The sequence below is a fragment of the Gambusia affinis genome, linkage group LG02 (genome assembly GCF_019740435.1).
Source record: "Gambusia affinis linkage group LG02, SWU_Gaff_1.0, whole genome shotgun sequence".
NCBI classification, from domain to species: Eukaryota; Metazoa; Chordata; class Actinopteri; order Cyprinodontiformes; family Poeciliidae; genus Gambusia; species Gambusia affinis.
Genome location: NC_057869.1, coordinates 13,439,940 through 13,460,307, shown reverse-complemented (window position 1 = coordinate 13,460,307; position 20,368 = coordinate 13,439,940). Strand labels below are relative to the sequence as shown.

Here is a 20,368-nt window from a genome sequence, read left to right as displayed (position 1 = left end):
TTACACAATTGTTCAGTGTGTAGCCTCTAAGGCTAAAATCACACATATGATTATGTTAAACATATAGAAGGAGTTATGTATAGGGAAACCTGTAAATAATTAAACAAATACATAATAGGTAATAATGGTAAAAACTGGTTTGAGAACGGAACAAATAAAAACTAAATATGTCTACGTGTGAACGATAACTGCTGCACTCTATTACTCTAGTCTGTTGGCCAGGCTAGACAGACTCGCTCGCGCGCTCTCTGTGGCTGTGATTTGCTTCCCCCTGTTGTCCAACAGAATGATCAGTGTTATTTGGTGCAAAATCACTTGTTACTGTTTCTGCTGAACAGTCTTCCTTAATTGAAATGCATGCATTACATCTCACATGTATCACCCGGTATTTGCTTAGAGACATACACATGTAGCTATTTTAATTAATTCTAGAAGTGTGGTTTCATCATAGCGGTTTCTCATCTTGGTGTAATTTAACCAAACGTTAATGTAAATCATTGTATATGAAACTGATTTAAAAAATATGAAAGATTTTTTAACCCGTAATGCTGCAGCCAATGCTTTTATTTTGAAGAAATTGTGACTGCCGGAAGTAACTTTGTTGTTCCTGCACGCTCAACGGAACGCTACTGTCTGCCTTCTCGCCATTTTAGTCATCGGCCAGTCCAGCCGTTGAGCTGTTAGCTGCTCGAAGGCAACGTAAAAAATCACCCTAAAACTATGTCGATGACCTAGTAGTTTTAAAGAAAATTCCTGCATCTTGCTTATTTCGGTGTTAGTTGCAGTGGTTGATAAATTTTGAGACAGATACTCTTCAGCCATGTCGACGGAGGGAACAGCCGAGCAGGTAGCAACACGCAGTTCTATTCATGGCCAAGCTAGCGGGATATCTGTGTCATAGCTAATTTTTTTATCATACAGCATTGTACGGCACGTAAATTAGTTTGGAATGTTGAGTGTGTGCAGCTTTATCGGGGGAGTCAAACGCGTAGAAGTCATGTCCTTCGTTTTTTTGTGGCGTGGTCGTGCGCCATATTGATTCAGCTGCTTTGTCGCAACGTGAAGCTAGCCGATACCAACACTACGAGCTAACATTAGTTCACAGTCGTGCTACTTTGCAGTTTCTGATAGTTATTGAATTATTTTAACTCTAGATATTACTGTGTAAGGTTCCATTTAATGGCGCCAGCTAGAAAAACCAAGCTACCTAGGGAATATACGTATTTCAGCCGATTTATCTCGATTTTTGTGCTGCTTTTCGTTTTTATGATGTTTAGGGTCCGGTAATGAATAACACGAATATCTCCTGTGTGTGTCCAGCGCTAAGTGGGCCTTCGCATCACATTACTACAAGCATTTTGAGTTTGCTAACAACATTGCTTGTTGCTTTTTTTGTGTGTTACAGACAGCAGCCGAGTATATTCCTGAGAAGGTGAAGAAAGCAGAGAAGAAGTTGGAAGAAAACCCATATGACCTTGACGCATGGAGCATTCTGATTCGAGAAGCACAGGTTTAGTGACACCGAGTTGTATTACTGGGGATAAGGATACTGGGAATGAGGGTGGTGGGCTTGGGGTTAGAATTGAGTCCAATACGAAACTTTAGATTTCGTCTTCCACCTCATGATTGGCAGGATTGCCATTGTTATGTTAAATAGTGAGTGGAATGTAAATGCAATCTCCTCCTGTAGAATCAACCCATAGATAAAGCAAGGAAGACCCATGAGCGACTTGTCTCACAGTTCCCGAGTTCTGGCAGATTCTGGAAACTGTTCATTGAAGCTGAGGTTAATACTTTTTTTATTCTTTTCCCTTGTGTGCATGGCTGAGACTTATTCTAACATAATCAACTATGTGATTTTCACACAATCCAAATGTATCTGACTTCAATGGAGTTTAAAGTCACAATTCTTGTTTTGAGCCTTTTTGTCTAATCTCAGAGATGTTCTTCAAAAGCTAAAGAATTCTCACAGTTTCCTAAAACAAAGTGTACAAAGTGAAAAACCGTCTAATGAACCATTTATAAAAATTGATACAAAACACTTTGCAGTTGGGCTCTGCTAATGTTCATTAGGAATTGTGCCTTTAAGCAAGAAGGGGTTATTATCTATAGCTATTTAAGGATAATTACTCATGTTTCCAAGTTAAACGAAAGATTACATATCATCTGCGGCATATTAAATATGGGGTAAAGTGCATTTGTTGCATGTTTGGTCTGCAACAGTATTAAAACTATTTTAATGGTATTGGAGTGCATTAGCCTTTTATTCACTTGTCGTGTCAATTTATTGCCTCCTGTGTCATTTCTTTTGGGTTATTTTCATAAAGGACGATCTTTATTGTGTGGCCCATTCTTTTCTTGAGACCTTTCGCCCCACTTCTCCTGAACACACAAACTGTGACCCTTTGCTTGTGTTTTTGTTTGCCAAGAATAAGTTTTACTTTCATCCAACCAACAATTTGACCAGAAGATTTAATTTCCCTTACACCCGATGATCAGTTCTAACAAAAAGTCAAATTTCTTTACACCAAGTGTATTAATTTTCTAAAATTAAGCAGTGATGTCAATATGTATTTAGATAGTAGATTCTCCTCCAAATAAAACTTCGTCATATATTCTGCCTTACACCAACTTTCTGCCATTACTCTATAAATATGGAAAAACAAATTTTCTCTTTTTCATTATAGACCTCAACCCTTAAATATTTTTCTTATTTACATTAGAGTTATCTGTAACAATGTTAGCAGCAAATACATTCATAAAGATAATATAGTGTGATCTAAGTCATTATTTGTTTTATCATAAAACAGAACAAGACAAATAAGCTAAAAGGATATTATTGTTTATTTATTTTACAGATAAGAGTAGAGTTGACAGTATCAAAGAAATGTGATTTAGTGTGATTTTATGACCCTTATGGATTATTAAACAGAGATGATTTGGAATTCTTAACCAGATGGAATTGAAATATTTTTCAGAAAAGGGAAAATACTTTTAGCAGTTTGTACATATTGTCACTTCAAATTATTAATCAATGTTTGATATAAAAAATAAAATTGACAAAGCTTATACAAAGACATTTAAAAAGGTTAAACAAATGTCTACAAATGCAGCATCAATATTGTTGGGGGTTTTTTTTCCCAGGGTGCCTTGCAAAAGTATTTCCATGAACCTTTTATTTTTGTTACAGTAGTGAACTTTTACATTTTTATAAGAATTGTATGTGAAAGACCTACACAAAGTAGCATGTAATTATAAAAGGGAAGGAAAATGCATGAGTTTCAATATTTGTTGAGAATAAAGGCCTGTAAATTTGGCGTCTATATTTAGTCCCTGTGGCTGAAATCCTTTAACCACATTTTGGCACCTCTACTAGCATGCTCTAAATGTAATTTTTTTTCCCCTTTGTTTTTTTATTTACACTATTCCATTGTTTATATATTCTTTCATCTGCTTTAAGATCACTCTCTTCCCCTGTCTTAAGTACTTGAGGTTTTAACAAGTTTCTTTTTTTCCAAGTCTAACCAGATCACCTTTCTCTTGCTACAGAAAAGTACCTCTACAGCATGATTCTTTGTCTGCCCCTCTTTTTCCCTATGAAGTCTTCCTTGACATTTTCTGATGAAGCATTGCTCACTCCAGTGTGAAATCATGCATGACTTTCTGCTACTTTATTACATAAATTCCCAATAACATGTTCTGAAGTTTGGGTGTAATGCGACAGTGCAATGCAAACAAGCTCAATGGGTGTGAATACTTTTGCCAGATACTTTTTCTGTCCTCATTTAACTCCAAATACCAGAATTTTCTTAAATCAGCTGCATTAGGTAGATTTGAACAATCACAACGATTTCATTTTTGAAATAACACAATTAGAATTATCAAACCCAATTGAAATCTCCTAGGATTATAATGAATGACATACACCGTCATTCTTAGTATAACTGCTCCCCCTTGTGGTAAGTATATCTATGTGCTAATTTCTTTGTATTTAAACAGAACAGCTGAGGACTACATTGGAAATTCCCCAAAATGTAAAATTTTCTCTGCATATTTTTGCCATTTTCCGTGACATGCTTGATTTGCCTGCTAGGCCATCTATACATACAAGAGACCCAGCTTAGCTTGAGTTGTTTCCCCCACCGCATTATAAAATATGGATTTGGGGGCGAGACAAGTCCTATGAAGATTCATTTATTAGGTGCCCAAGACTGGAGTTAGTAGATATACTGATATAGATTCATGATGCTGTAAACAACTAATATTCATTGAGGAAACTTCTCTAAACTTCGTGAATACTTTTAAGATTTACACTCCTTGGCAATTATTACATTTGGTAGATAAACTTTGAGAAAGGTGATTGGAAATAGCCTTCTGTGAATATTTTCCTACAGTAATGTGTGTAAGATTATACTCTTAACTACCAATGGCTGTTGAGTTTGGGCATTGGCAGCTGAACTGGAGCTTTACTGCACGTCTCTGCAAACCACACAAAGGCTTAGGAGCCAGATGTAGCCATCGCTGAGAAGTGGACTCGGAGAAACTGGAGCTCAGTTTTTAATTTGAAGAAGTTAAATTTGTCCTTTTCACTGATGACAAACTATTGTGAAGAAAAACTGCTTTTTTTACATAAAAACTTCTTGAAAGTATTTTTGGCAAAATGTTTGGAGGTTTAAATCTGTGCTTTTCTTTAGTGCGAAGATGGAATCGCCTTGACCTAAATTTGAAATGCAAAATTTAAGCGGGCAAGACTGTTAGTTTGTGTGCAGTAGGGCCAGAATTTCAAGTTGTTCTGACTCGCCTATGACACATTTATGCCAAATAAGGTCGCTTGTAAGTTATGATGTAGATTTCAAGTCTAGTTTGACTAAAAACACTTCTTTTGTGGTATACCTCGAAACACCTTGTAAACTGTGACATTCTGTATTAAAAACTTAAAGATTAAGGTTCTATGCTGTATTTCTTGCATCTTATGAAAAGTGAACTAAATATTTGCTGGATGTGTTCAGGATTTTTTTATTCCTATTCTTCTAGTCTGCATACCCTCCCACACCTCTCAGCCTTGCATTCAATTTTTTTTAAAGTAGTAGGGTGCCTGAAAAGAAACCATTTCACAAATATGCTTATCTCTGCCCATTTGCAGTTTCACAGGGATAAGACTGAACTTAAACCCACACATAATTTCAACATTTGTGTCCAAAAAAAATCCCAATGATTTTATATGTTTAGCAGGAAGGATTTAAGTGAGATGATATGGCATGTAGAATGTGAAGAGGCAGGGATGTTATCCTAATACACAACATTTTTTTACTTGTGTTTATTATGATACAATAATTGCTCAAAATTATGTGTGGCATTAAAATGTTTATTTTTACTTATTAGCAATACCTTCCAATCAGTGTTGTAACTGGAAAGGGCCAAAAAATTCTTTAAAGGCAGAAGATTATCATCAGTGAACCAGTTTATTAGCCATGCACCCCTAAAAGTCATTGTAGGATGGTTATTTAATATTTCAGATGTTTTTGCCTTTAAAAGCTGGGCTTACTGCACTTAAATTATTTTTGACAATATGAATTGTTTGTTTTTTCTATCGCGTTTTCTTGGCTTATGTGGCGCAAGTGGAAATAAAATAAACCCCTTTCTAAAAGTTAGTTGTCATTCTTGTGTGAATATCACTGTTGATTCGTAGCATTGTGTGGATGTGTGTGTTTGAATTATTAAAATTGCATGAATGCATGTTTCCTTTGAGCTTTACATTTATAAGTTTTTACACTTTTATTTGCAGATAAAGGCTAAAAACTATGACAAGGTAGAGAAGGTAAGTGCCCAAACTGAAAGCTCGTTTTCAGTGTTGTAGCTCTGTTTAATCGTAGGCTGAATATGTGGGAATTTTGATAATAAATTTTTTTTAAACAAACAAAAAAAAGGTTTAACTAGTATATTCTGGCGTGCCTTTTCAATAACCTTTGAACTATCTGTCTTCAATGTTCATACAAGGAGTACTCCCCCACCCCAAATACTTTCTAGTTCTTTCTTTTCACATATTTTCATCTATATGGAATATGCTTGATGCTGTGTGTACCTTTTATGTTGCTTTACTTTAATAAAGTCTTCAAATGTTTAAGTGCCTGCTCATTTCTGATTTTGACCATTTTATTTCAGCATATAATCTCAGAAGTTCTGCAAGCGTCGGAACTGTAGCTGGAAGATCAGATAGATAAAAAATAAAAAATATATATTAATGATTGAAACAGTTTTTGCCTCATGGGACATTTGACCAGCTATTTGGTTGCCACATAAGTCAGATTGTATATGTGATTTCTTTCTTATAGAGTAAATGTAAAAATGTTTTTTTCTGCATGTTCTCGCATCTTGTTGCAGTTGTTTCAGAGATGCCTAATGAAAGTGTTGCACATTGACCTGTGGAAATGCTACCTTGCATATGTTCGAGAGACCAAAGGGAAGCTTCCCAGCTACAAGTAAGAAGACATTCTGAATTATGACAGCCAACATGTGAAGAGAATGTAAATAATTTAATTCCCTTATTCTCAGAGAGAAGATGGCCCAGGCATATGATTTCGCCCTTGATAAAATTGGGATGGAAATTATGTCCTACCAGGTCTGCAAATATGAACTTGTATCAAGTTGTTTAAATTTCTGTTCAGTGCTCTTATCTGACTTGCTATTATTTCTTTCTCTCAGATTTGGGTCGACTACATAAATTTCCTAAAAGGAGTGTAAGTCTTTGTTTTGTTTTTTTGTTTGTTTGGGGATTTTTTTTTTTTTTTCAATTTGTTGACCTTAATTTTATGATAACCTGCATTAAAAACAAAAATCTTGTTTGTTTTGTGTCTTCTATTAGTGAGGCAGTGGGCTCATACGCAGAAAATCAAAGAATCACTGCGGTCCGGAGAGTCTACCAAAGAGGTTGCGTGAACCCAATGATAAACATTGAACAGCTCTGGAGAGATTATAGCAAATATGAAGAGGCAAGTGAGCCAATCAATGTTTAGTATTTTTCTCCTGCATGTGATTGTGTTGTTTTTTTTTTTCTTTTTAAATGAGCTTAAAAGCTTCACTTACAACTCAAACAGTAGCAAAGGAGAACATAGGAACATATTTATCCATACAATCTACATAAAATAGATTAAAGATTATTGAATAGTCAGGATTAGAGTTCAATTTTAAAGTGAAATTGTAATTAAGAGTTATCAACCAACTTGATCAGTTGGAAGTAGGTTCCTTGTTTTATAATAGCATAAACTAGTCAAACATCTTCATTTTGTTTGGGCACCTGATGCATTTTACATTATGGGTGTGCATATTTGCCAATCTGCCATCCAAAGCGAATGCTGCTCCCTGGCACTAAGAGCTGTGGAAAATCACATGGTTGTTTCCTTTAGATGACATACATATTTACTGGCCAGACACTCCCAAAGAAGCATAATGAAACATGGTGGTGGTATTTTGGTTTCCATCTGGATTGGCTTTCTGTTGAAGGCAAAGAAAATCACAAAGCAGCAATTCTACATTTATATCAATTCATTCTAAACACTACATTTACTTCAATCTCAGCAGAATCTAGATCAGTCAGTAAAATAACCCTATGCTTTCCAGAGTGACTTTAATTCAAAGTATTTGATCTAGAACCGTAAAATCAAAAGGTCTGACATTAATACTGCAGGAGATTAGGTGTTTAATTTCACAGTTCCAGAATGGAAATAGTTCTGGAAACATTCATGCAAGCAGGACGTATGAAAGTTACTTGAAATATAAAAAGACTGACATGAGTTATAGTGTTTGGTCCTATTAGCGATTATTTATTTTGAATAAAGTTGAGCAAGTTTTTCTGTGTAAACTTTACTCAGAAACTTATAAGGGATGCCAAAAGCTATCAAGCAAAATATATGTAGATTTAGAGTTTCAATAGGAACAAACGCAGGAATAATCTATGGATTTTATTTACAGGGCATCAATGTGCATTTGGCTAAAAAGATGATTGAAGATCGCAGCAGGGATTACATGAATGCAAGGAGAGTGGCAAAGGTGAGAAATCAGATTCCCACTGAATAATGTATCAAACACTGTTCTGGGTAACTGACACAGGCTGTTGGGTGGTTTCTGTAATGCAGGAGTATGAGACAGTAATGAAAGGGCTTGACAGAAACGCACCTTCAGTTCCACCACAGAACTCCCCTCAGGAGGCCCAGCAAGTGGAAATGTGGAAAAAGTACATTCAGTGGGAAAAAAGCAACCCACTCCGTACAGAAGACCAGACCCTCATCACAAAGAGAGGTAACACTAAGCACAATGTTAAATGTTGGTGGTCTTGTCTCAAAACATTATTTTGGTTGTCATATGTAGTTTCTTACATTTACTTCAGTTAGTGATGTGTTAATTTAGAGATAATCTTACCTACAGATACGACACTAGAGGGCAGAGTTTTACTCTTTTTCTGACACGATTCGCTTTATTTCACTGTTGCACTGCAGGAACATTTTTATTTAATTGCTTTTTAATTTGATTGGATGCAGTGATGTTTGCCTATGAGCAGTGCCTGCTGGTTCTGGGTCACCATCCCGACATTTGGTATGAGGCAGCTCAGTACCTGGAGCAGTCCAGCAAGCTGCTGGCAGAGAAAGGAGTAAGACACACCTATACTTTCAAAACTGAGCCTGAATCATTTTCAGATATTGAATATCGGATAAATCGTATGTCTTAATTCCAAATTTTTTTTGTTCTTTTTCTTTCGTTCAGGACATGAATAATTCAAAGCTGTTCAGCGACGAGGCAGCTAACATCTATGAACGTGCCATTGGGACGCTCCTCAAAAAGAACATGCTCCTCTACTTTGCGTTTGCTGATTACGAAGAAGTGAGTGTCCAGTTACGTGTTCAGAACAAACTAACCAATTCATCGTATACCTCTCCATCAGCGTTATTTTTGTGCCACTCTCTCAGAGTCGCATGAAGTACGAGAAAGTGCACAGCATCTACAACAAACTGCTTGCGATCGAGGACATCGACCCCACGCTGGTCTACATCCAGTACATGAAATTCGCCAGGAGGGCGGAGGGCATCAAATCAGGTCGCTCCATCTTCAAAAAGGCTCGAGAGGACCTGCGAACACGCCACCACGTTTACGTGTCTGCAGCTCTGATGGAATACTACTGCAGCAAAGTAAGACGAAGCAGAAGTTCGGTGCGTGGTTTGGGGAGTGGCTGGACACACAGACGCTTCAAAATCTTGCTTGTGTTTTTCTCAACAGGATAAATCAGTGGCCTTTAAGATTTTTGAGCTGGGTTTGAAGAAATATGGAGACATTCCAGAGTACATACTTGCCTACATTGATTACCTCTCCCACCTTAATGGTTTGTAACATCCTCTAAGTTGTTCACCTTCCTGTAGCTTTGCTGCTTGCTTTTACAGACGTTGTTTTATGTGTCTGATTCTTTTCTCAGAGGACAACAACACCAGGGTTTTGTTCGAACGGGTCCTCACCTCTGGAAGCCTATCCCCAGAGAAATCAGGGTAATGTCAAGCATTTGGCTATGTTGTCTGTGCATGTCTGAGTTTACGACATCGGTCCAAAGCAGTGAGCTGTGACATGCATCTGCTCCTCAGTGAGATCTGGGCTCGGTTCTTGGCGTTCGAGAGCAACATCGGAGACCTGGCCAGTATTCTGAAAGTAGAGCGCCGACGTTTCACAGCCTTCAAAGACGAGTATGAGGGGAAAGAAACGGCTTTGCTTGTAGATAGATACAAGTTCATGGACCTTTATCCCTGCTCTACCAGTGAACTCAAAGCCCTTGGTTACAAGGTGTGTTTTGCTTCCTGATACATGACTTTGAATCATGACTGCCAGTGTAGTTGAGCCAAAAAAGTCTTTGTGATCAGGTTGACAAGTCTTCCTGCTTGTTTGTAGGATGTGTCTCGTGCCAAACTGGCAGCACTGCTCCCTGAAGCCGTGGTGGCTCCCTCGGTGCCTACACTAAAGGACGATCCCGACCGTAAACCAGAGTATCCCAAACCAGACACCAATCAGATGATCCCGTATCAGCCACGTCACCTCGCTCGTACGTAATCCCGAATATTTCATGCAGGGTTCATTTTTGTGTGTTGAGTTCTTTTTTCTGTGGCCTGCTGCTGTCTTTCCACTGTTTTCCATCTAAATAGACCTGATGTGTAAATGGGATTCATCTTTGATCCTACCTCTGTTCCTCCCCACAGCTGCAGGTCTACACCCGGTCCCTGGTGGAGTTTTCCCAGTCCCTCCAGCTGCTGTTGTCCTAATGAAGCTGCTCCCTCCGCCTTCGTGCTTCACTGTAAGTTACGGCCGGTTATCGCCACCAGGCTCATCTTTAATGAGTTGTCAGCAGCAGCAGCAGCAGCAGCAGCAGTGTTCAGTTTTCAATTGTTTCTGTCCACAGGGTCCCTTTGTTCAAGTGGATGAGCTCATGGAAACGTTTAGGAGATGTACACTTCCTGAGAGTAAGTTTGTTTGTTGTCTCTGTTCGAGGAGCAACAGAAATGTTGTCCAGTTATTAGTTGAATACTTTCAGTCTAAAGGAAAAGACTTTCAGCGCCTCACCAAAAATATTCAAACCAAACATAAAGAAGTATATAATAGTGAGGTGGAAGTCAATGAGGCAGATGAGACAAAAGTTCAGTTTTTGCCTCATCTGACCAGAAGACCTTCTTCCACAGGTTTTCTCTGTCCCCCAACATAAACTTTGACTGTCTTTACAGTGCTTATTACATTATTTTTATTTTACCAATACCAATATTTAGGGCCATCCAAATAAAAGGGACTGCATTCACATGCAAGCCACACTTTTCAGGTTTAGAATTTTAAATTCTTCCTGGAAATACTGCCTCTTTCTTAACAAGCCAGTCTCTGTTGCTTCATTCACATAAAAATCCAAATTGAATTGTATCGTCCCATTAAAACATTCTCTTAGTTTTTCATTGTCCTACTTATAATACGACTGATTGTGTTCAGGTGTCGATGCTGCTGTGGAGCTCATCACCGGCAGACAGCCGGAGGCGGCAGGGGAGGGCAACGGCCCCATGGAGAACCACGCTACCGCCAAGTCCCTCAAGAGGCCAAACGCCGACTCCGATGAGGAGGACGACAAGGGAGCCATAGCTCCACCCATTCACGACATCTACCGCGCACGCCAGCAGAAGAGGATTCGATAAACCGGAGCCGCTGGAAGAATGTAATCTTAACAGACTGTCAAAGAGAATGAAAACACACGTCCGCAGGACTGGTTTTTACATTTGTACAAATAACCGTACGCGCACTCACAGATACTTTAGCACACAAAAGTGTTTTAGTGTTTTTTGTTTGTTTTTTTTTCTTTTCCGTCAAGAGTTTTGTTTTTTTTTTTATTTTGAAAGACTGATAATTATACTGTACAAAGTTTTTAATTCTACTGTGGACTTTGGGATACACTTCAGTTCCGATCTTATGTTTCAGCTGTTCCAAGGATAACAAAGTGGAAGCTTTTTCTTTTTCTTTTTTTTTTTAGATATTACGGAGGAAACACTGTTCCTTTCAATAAAAATTGAAAAATAATTTGAGCAGCTTGTGTTTTTATTTGAGCATGAAATATTGCTGATGCTTCACATGCTAGCTTTTCAGCCAATCAGCAGAAGTAGGACCCATTTGAGAACAGACCGGGCTCTCTTTGTTTACTAGCGTTTCTAATGGGAGTATGAAAAGGTTTACATGCTTCCTTTTAGTGTTCACATTCTGATATTTAAACCAGTTAAGCCAGCGGCACCGTCGTGTCTTGCAGTAAGTGTGTTTGTATCCTGGAAATGTTTCTCTGTGTCTCGGTGGTAGTTTGAAGTAACGGGTAACAGCTGGAGCGCAGTGGAAGCATATGAAGGATTCTGTGGTTTTGACTTCTCGGAACAAAAGGATTTCTGTCACAAACAGGATCATGAACTATTAGAAAAAGGAAAGAAAAAAGAAAAACTCTTTCAGACATATCTTATTTCACAGAAACAAATTCATAAGTTTATTTTTTCTTAAATTTACATGCAGAGAATTGCTTTGTCTTTCACAATTATCCACTCTGAATCAGGATGTAGCTGGCATACCAGATGCCATTGTCTTCTTAGAGCTGGTGCAAAAGATGCATGAAAGCTTCTGTTCTACATCCCAATTTTACCTTAAGATGACATAAAATACAAACAAGATGTTTCAAACCAGCGGGAAACACTCCAGTCATTTCCCGTAAGCCAATTAGAAGGGTTATTTGTACCTGATTTAAACAACCCTGAAGAGACCACTAAAACGTGGCTGAGATTGCCATAAAAAATAATGAAAAATAAAAAAAATCTCCAACATCTGTTTTAATTTTTTAGAAAACAAAACAAGCCAGAGTCAGGAGCATGTCCCCACTGTCGCTACAGTAAGGGACTTGTAAGACTTCCAATGTCAAAATTTCACATTTTTATCTGATGCCGTTGCACAAGAAAAACAGAAACAGCCAACCTGCAGGTTTGCTTTTGACTGAATCAGACCTATAATGTCTATTTGAGCTTAAAAAATAACTTTTTTTTTCCTACTTCAGAGTACGCATCAGTGGTTTTCACATCAATATGAGCATTTTGCCAGAGTGACCCGCACCAAACAAAATAATTAAATAGATCATTAAATATTATAGCTTACATTTTTGCTCAGTCATCTGTTACTATCTGCACAACTCCATTTGATCTTAGTATTTTTTAACTATTTGATCTATAACTTGTATAAATATTACTGCAACAACATGTTGATACTAGACAATTTCGTTCCAAAGTACTGAACAAAAGTCTCAGGGTGAGCTTTATGAAACTGTCCCAGCAGTCGCCTCTTCTCCTTCCTGGAGAATTTGGGGTTCTCATAAACTGTCCTCAGTAGAGAAAGGATCTCCTCCTTAGTGGCTTTCTGTGCACTTTCTGAATATTCCTTGCCGCTAACCCTTGAGCAGTACGTTGAGCCTGCAGTGGAGGAGCAGAGGAAAGAAATTACTTTACTGCAGAGCAAGTCGTTCCTGTTAACCTACAACATCAGATAAACCTGCAAACCTGTTATCACATCCGGATCCTTCCCCATTACGATATTCCTCAATCTTTCACTCACCATCTTGTGCAAGGAGATGGGAATCTGGTAGAAAAATTCAACTCAATTCAGTTCAATTGAACTCCTTTGTATCAACTCCAATTTGTTATCTCAACACCAGAGACATTACCTTTCTGAGAAACAAACCATAAGCACTTACTTGGAACATGTCACAGTAGTTATCCATCATGAACAGAACCATCAAGTCCACCTTGCCCTTCGAGAGCCTTCCGCTGTACACAATGGAGCTGGAGAAAGCCCTCTTCACCGCCATCCTGTTCTCAATCTGGGAAGAGCATTTAGAGTTAACGAGGAGCAAAAACGAACACAGAGCGGCACCCCGGATGAACAGGAGCCCTGACCTCTTTGTGCAGCTTCACCTCCTGCGGATTGGCTGCAGTGGCCATGAATCTCAGGAGTCTCCGGAGTTCCTCGCGGCTTTGGGCGTCCTGCAGCCTCAGGCTCAGCTGCAGCGCCTCTAAAGCCAGCTCCAGCTTCCCGTTAACTGACAACGCAACGGTAACAATTATAAACTTTAAACTGACTGAAAGTGGTCATTGCTTCAACAGTAGGAACTGGTTGCATGATTCACAAACAGACAGGGAACAATTCCTGCTGCTGTTGAACTCAGCTGCTTTAGTTTCCACACAATTGTTATGGATTATGCTTTTCTTGTAAAGGAAGTAAGAAGTATAGAAATCTTCTTTTAGCCAGTTGACCATCAGGCACTTTTTCTGACACAACATTAAAAATGATTTTGAAAGGTAGGAACTGAAAAGAACGACTGCTTACCAAGTAGTTCTGAGATCCCAGAGTGGATATCAAAGATGTAGTTGTTAAGCAGAGGTGGCCGCTGCGTCTGTCTGTAATGCCTGACCAGGACCTGGTAGAGCAACCTCTTGCACTGAACAAGGTCATCCGCACAAGCAGCCAAACCTCGACTGACTTCCACCACCAGCTCATCAGGCAGAAACTCCAGACAGTCCACCGCCACTGACATCCACTCATCAGCCCTGAGGCAGAGGGAAGGGGAGGAATTAGTTTTATACATGGATTTTATTTTTTGTACTTTAGTATACTCTTTTTTTTTCTTATTTAAGTACCAGACATAGAAACAAGAGGTAAAGACAGTTGATGCGACTTGCCCAGATGGCTTAGAGTTTAACTGTGGACACTGCAGTTTTTGCATATGGCCCCTAATCTACTTATCCCACTGTGTGTAATTGTACTATAATCACAGCCTTAGATGTGAAGGATTTCAAGACACCAACGGAGCACTTTATTGGCCAGTAATAGGTTCATTTGTGACTCATGATTAAAAAAAAAAAAAAAGGAAAAATACATTTCTTCTGAATTTGACATGATTTCTCATCAAAGGGTAATTATTTTAGGCTTTCGATCTGGGAAGTAGTTTTAGAAGCTCACAGCTTATAACAATAAGTTGAGAAAATTACAATAAAAAGGCGACTTTTTTCACAAGTCACAGTTAGGACTTACTGTGCTTCGCTGAAAGCTTTCAGAACTTCTCTGTCCAGGTAGCTTGTTGGACACAGCAGGTCTGGGTCGCTGTCCATGCCATGCAGAGAGGATCGTGAAGCGACCTCGCCTTCTATCAAGCTCTCCAGCAGGGGGAGCTCTATGAGCTGCAGCAGCCTGGACACCGCCTGCTGGTGCCACACTTCATACAAACCTGCCAAAGCCAAACAGAGTTTTACAGTGTTTACAGATGAAAACATTTGGACTGGTTTGTTTTTACGACACGCTTGGGTGTCTGGTTGGTCAGGACAGAGGCTTACACTCCTGCGAGAGGCCGAGGTGGGTCATCTGGGGGGTGATGGTGGTGCTGAGGTTCAGGTTCCCCAGCACCTCCTCCAGCAGCTTCTCTCTCTTTACCGGGGAGTGGGTGGAGTAGCTTGGGACCCCTTGGCTGAGAGGTTACATAAAGAGAGCAATCAATGGAAGTGATTCAGAGAGTCGTTACAGGAACAGACACAATCAGTACAGCAAGAGCTTCCTTATACCTGTCTTTCATTCACATGGTGGTTTACAGGAATTGCTTTTCAATAAATGAAGTATGTATTGCTTGTATAAAAAGGATAATGAACTTTGTCTGGTGAAGTCTTGATTTTATCCATGAATACTGTGTCTGTCTGTTTTATCACCGATTCATTCCAGAGACAGAGACTGCAGAATATCTCACACTACTCATTAGGCAGGACGATAGTTTAAAGTATTTTTCCGTAAGTTGAAATCACTCATTATTGTTTATTTTACTTTCTGGATTCCCTGCCAATGGCCTTCCTACACGTCCAGATAAAACCAAACTATAGCATGTTTCCTAATGTCTCATTACTCACAACCACAGACTTTGTTTAGTTTTTTTTTTTATTCCAACTGAGTTTTGATGTTTCATGAAAGTGTTATTAATCGTCTTTCTTTGGGTTTTTAAATTTTTGTAGGGTTGTTTTTTTTTGTACCACATTTGAGCAGTGTTTTGTCCTTGCTGGTATTTTGTAGTTTACCAGTCATTTTATTTAGCCTCTTTATTTTATATTACAAATAAAACATGAGTCCTGGACTATTATTGAGCTTTCTTTTTTTTGTCTTTGTTGTACATATAAGATGTTACAATATGATCCCATACCTTTCGCTTGTTAGTGAGCAGCTGCTCCGGTTCATGTTCGGCGAGCCGTAGCCACTCTTGATGGCACCAGTGGAGTGAGAGTTGGTATTGGTCAGAGCTAAGGAGGAGCTGGTTACTGGATCCAGGAACCTGTACAAACTGACGCTACTGTCCTCGAACTTGTCTCTTTTCTTCTCCTTTCCGAACACTTTAACCCCGACTGACTCAAACACCTTAGAGTCCATGAGGACCTGACAGAGACGGACGGCCTTGTGTCGAGGCACCGCCTCATCGCCAAAGAATCGGCTGAGGGTGATGTGCGACAGAACCACATCCACCGCTTCTGAGCCCAGGAAGCAGTCATGGTACGACTTCAGGTTGTGGCGCCTGTGCTTCACCTCGACTTGACTTTGGAGATTGGAAATGATGCTGTTCCAGATGTAGGTGGCCCGAAAAGGCTTCCCAGCCATGCTTTGTTCTGATGGGGGGAAACAAAAGAAGATGGAAAATATAAGGGACTGCCAGAGATGTAAAGAAGATAGGCTGCGAAACCTGCCGTGAAAATCTGAAAGATGAAAGCAGCCTGGACGCTCTGGAAAATGTTTCTGTGCCGTAAGTTTTACAGCTTATCGTGTGAATGAAATGAAACAGAAACACACACAACCGCTAAACTTCTTCAATCCCTTGAATTTCTAGCAAGTTGAGACAAGCAAACCTTTATGTTAGACAAAATGGTGGAAAATTACTGAAAACGAATCATGTTGCATAATCACAGCTGTAGCACAATTAAATCCATTGACATGAGGTGAAGTAGCTATCAGAGGCTCAAAAGCAAGACTGGTTAGATCACAATTTATTGTGGATTTACTCTAAGCTACTCCTGGTAAAATGTTTACATGAGTGATTTTTACACCCAGTGTGTGCTTCTCTGCAGCTCCTCCAAAGTAAGAATTATCTGCACTGCTCCTGAATAAAGCACTTATTCCAGTCAGTCCGTGTAAGGCGACCGTGCTTTGGCAGATTTGGGGTTGTGCTGTGCTTGTCAGTTTTCAAATGATGGGTTGAACAGAGCTCTGTGTAAAATGTTCAAAGCTTTTTTTTTTTTTTTTTTTTTAAAAACCTAACCCTAATTTGAACATTAGGGATCCCTGATTTATCACGTCCCTGATCTACGTGATACTTTTTGTTTTCTAATGTCCTCAAACGAATGTCCTTCACATAATAGTTTTACTTACTCTGAGGTTAAATGACCCACATTTAGATTCTAAGAAACATCTGAAGCCATTACAGGTAGGCAGGCTAAAAACAATCACCTGCTGCACTATTTCGATTTTTATTTGTCAAACGATGTGAAAAAGGACACGTTAGACAACACGATGGGCCTCTCAGGTAAGATAACTGGATGGAAAATGACAGAATAAATCAACTAAACAACAAAGCGAGAACTCTAAAAGACCACTGATTAAGATCTTTTTAAGATATTACATAACATTCTGACTCTTAGAGGGAGGATGAAATCACACAAAGTTACTTCAGCGCAAAATCTCTGAACAACAGAAAAAGAATGAATGTCTGAATTAGTTTCTCTTCGGCGTTCCAGAGGTCAAGTCTGTTTTGAGGCCTATTTTTTTATCCCTCAGTTAGTTTGTTATCCTCTGTTTGAGCCAAATTCTCAGAAAGCCCAGGAACTGTGTTTTCCTCTGTCTCTAACCTACACACTCCCTGTCCCCTGAGTTCCTGCATGTGGGTGTGCAGAATCTGGATGAAAGTTAAGTAAGAGTCTATATCACTAATGTGTGATAGGATTTTCTTTTTTTGTTTTGGGTCAACGTGAGCTTGAAATCATAGTTCCATTCTAGATTAAACACTCACCTCACGGTAAAAACTTTAAAAAACAAATAGTAGAGTATGTCCCTGTTGCTGTGCTGCTGCTGCTGCTGCTGCCTCAAGGACACCAGTCTGTATATGATTCAAATATATGTTCAGCATTATGTAATATGTGAGCCGCGGTGGAAAAGTGACTCGTCATCCCTCGGGACTCAGATCTGTTAAAAGAAAGCAGGGCAGGCCTCGGTGAGATCTTAGCATCTTCCAACAGGAAGCGTTTAAAGCCTGCTGAGCAAATGTTGGGGAGGGATGTGAGGGGCTTGGCGAGGACATAAATCAGGCTCTAACAGACTGTGTGTTTTGATAACACAACCTGACAAATGCAATTACAGACCCATCTGTGAAACCTGAAGACAGAAGAAAGACCCCTGGAACAGTGCAGCAGGAAAAGCAGATGTTCCCGTATCAAAGGTGCAGAGGATGGGGATTGTGGGTGATCTGCTGATTAATGAGATAAATCTGCGTCAAACTGTGTCTCCCTCTGGGGAGAAGAAACGGTCCTGGACTGAGGATTTGCATATTAGGAAAGAACATTTTGGACTGCAGCAGCTGTTCAAGGGAGGACGCTTTGCAACAGTTCGCATTAGAAAACTAAACGTGAAATTCCCTTTAAACATCACTGTGGTGAAAACGTTTATTTTTGTGACCTGCTGGATCGGTTATTGATGCACTCTTGTAGTGTTGTAAGTCAATTTTCTACATGCCAGTAAGTAATGATGAAAGATAAAGAGGAGATGCATTTTCGTTTTTGGTTTGAATTTCTTTTTATGCAAACAATATAATCATTCAAAGTATTTTTTTTATATTGTTTTACTAATTCAAGGTTGTTAATATTAAAATTAACTTTATTATCCGCAACTTTTAAGTGTGACAAAAAACAAAAACATAAAGAGAAAGGTGAAAGGGCTAAACTTTTTCACGTTCACGTCAGTAAAACATGGAGCAGGTCGAGTTGGTCAAAACAATCCGGGGAACTCCGCTGAGCTCTATCACCTCTTGTTTTGTTGTTTTGTTGGGGCCAGTTTGAGACTAAGCTCAGTTTGCATAGTCGAAGCCAGTTTCTCTTCACTGTTAGAACTTCTTTTCTCTGTCCGTGAAAAAAAAAAAAAAAAAAAAAAAAAAGATACAGGAAAAATCCGAACAGACTGCGCTGGGATGGGCAAATGGCCCAACCTTTCATCCAATGCACAACAGCGCGCCATGTGTTTGCACACATCAGCGGAGGTAAATAATCGCACAGGGAGCGGCGTCGTTCCCACATGGGTGACCTTTTTTTTCGCTCTTGCTTCAACTCTATGCATTGCGACTGTTAAGCACTAAGCGGAGAATAAGAAAGGGATAAATCCGGCCGATGAAAACGCAGCGTGGCACAGTCAAATCACAGCCGGTGGATGATATCTCCATTCCTTCTGCAAGTTAAGACCAGTCAGATTAACCGATCTGGCTTCAGGGCGCAGCTTGAACCTCGGTGGGTTATTGGCACGCATGAATTTAAACCCTCATATCCTGTGTGGAGTGTTATGCTAAATCATCTTTTTGTAGTCATGTTGTGACACAAACACGCCTCAGACTGAGACTGCTGAGTCTGCACAGAATACTAAAAACAGAATACTTATGAAAGACGTTTTGCTCATTAGATAAACGTAAAAATATACATAAAAATTTCAATTCAATGTAAAGCCTTACTAAAATACTTTTCCCACATAAACTTTTGAAAACTGAAAAAAAAAACAATAGATAAATCTGTTTATTCTGCTCAGTCACCAGAAATTTGTCCTAGTTAATTACAAACAGAGTAGCAATATGTGAGAGGAGTCATGAGTGACTGAGATTATTGCTGTGCGTAAAGTGATTCGAAACCGATAATGTTTCATAATCAAAATCAACAAATCGCGATTACCTGGTCCTCTTGTGGCCGTGTGGACAGCCATCCATCCGCACCATGTCCCTGCGCTTTCCAAATCAAAATGACGCACGGAGCCGACAGCAGACAGCGCCGAAACTGCTGCTCCTCCCTCCCTCAACTCTATCATGCATTATTTATGTCGCCCTCACTCCCCGACCCCACAACGAGCAGTCGAACAGAGTCCCAGAAATCTAACAAAACGAGCATTACTGCGATTATTTCTTCAATTTGGAGACTTCTGTCAGAGTTGAAACTATGGTAAAAAAAAAAAAAAAAAAAAACCCCAAACATTAAAGACTATAACAGCTTTAGCACAGGTGAAGAATTCTACTTATTTGTAACAGACGAGTTACAATCACGTCCCCTGTCTTCTAGTTTACTCTAATAGGCTTTATTGTGCTAAAAGAATAACACTAATGAGGAAATACACACAAAAAATCCAGTCGGATTTTTCATAGCTATTCACAAAGTCACACCTCCAATTATGGGGACACATTTGACCAGGTTACACCTTTAAATAAGAAGAGGATTCATCAAGAGGTAGAAAAAAAAAATAACCAAACCCCCCCCCCAAAAAAACAAAAAAAAAAAAAATAGTCAAGCAGTTTCAGATTCAAACCGTAAAACACAAAATGGACACAAGACATGTTGGAATTTTTTTTTTTCCTTTCCTCCTTCAGCCAGAGCAACTATGTGCGTCATAGAGGTTTGGAGCATGTGACTGAAGATGTCTCAGGTGACAATGCCACGTGTTGATGGCATCTATGGTGACATGGGCTGAGAAAATTCAAGATCTGGATTTATTTCATTGCCCGAAAAGTCTTTAGACGCAGCGG

The 20,368-nt window shown here is 39.2% G+C and overlaps 2 protein-coding genes across 3 annotated transcripts; one reads left to right on the top strand and one right to left on the bottom strand.

Annotated features, from left to right (window-relative positions):
- The first annotated feature begins 603 nt into the window (after positions 1 to 603).
- On the top strand, positions 604 to 11,580 carry cstf3 (cleavage stimulation factor, 3' pre-RNA, subunit 3). 2 transcript variants are annotated; one of them, XM_044136970.1, is made up of 20 exons: positions 604 to 847; positions 1,406 to 1,510; positions 1,691 to 1,786; positions 5,786 to 5,818; positions 6,382 to 6,479; positions 6,553 to 6,619; positions 6,703 to 6,737; positions 6,863 to 6,989; positions 7,969 to 8,046; positions 8,133 to 8,295; positions 8,535 to 8,644; positions 8,758 to 8,874; positions 8,961 to 9,179; positions 9,268 to 9,370; positions 9,461 to 9,530; positions 9,624 to 9,819; positions 9,925 to 10,075; positions 10,230 to 10,324; positions 10,430 to 10,490; positions 11,002 to 11,580. In XM_044136970.1, the coding sequence occupies exons 1-20, from the start codon at positions 821 to 823 to the stop codon at positions 11,199 to 11,201; spliced, it is 2,151 nt and encodes a 716-aa protein (XP_043992905.1). In that variant the 5' UTR covers positions 604 to 820; the 3' UTR covers positions 11,202 to 11,580. The 2 variants fall into 2 exon arrangements, with proteins under 2 accessions (XP_043992905.1, XP_043992915.1); XM_044136980.1 differs by lacking the exons at positions 604 to 847; positions 1,406 to 1,510 and having other exon boundaries at positions 1,517 to 3,959.
- On the bottom strand, positions 11,376 to 19,594 carry depdc7a (DEP domain containing 7, paralog a). Its single transcript, XM_044136991.1, has 9 exons — positions 19,527 to 19,594; positions 15,761 to 16,217; positions 14,913 to 15,043; positions 14,614 to 14,806; positions 13,909 to 14,129; positions 13,479 to 13,621; positions 13,277 to 13,402; positions 13,083 to 13,161; positions 11,376 to 12,995 (listed from the first exon to the last, which is right to left on the bottom strand). Exons 1-9 carry the CDS (start codon positions 19,555 to 19,557, stop codon positions 12,772 to 12,774), a joined length of 1,605 nt encoding a protein of 534 aa, XP_043992926.1. The 5' UTR covers positions 19,558 to 19,594; the 3' UTR covers positions 11,376 to 12,771.
- Positions 19,595 to 20,368: the final 774 nt, after the last annotated feature.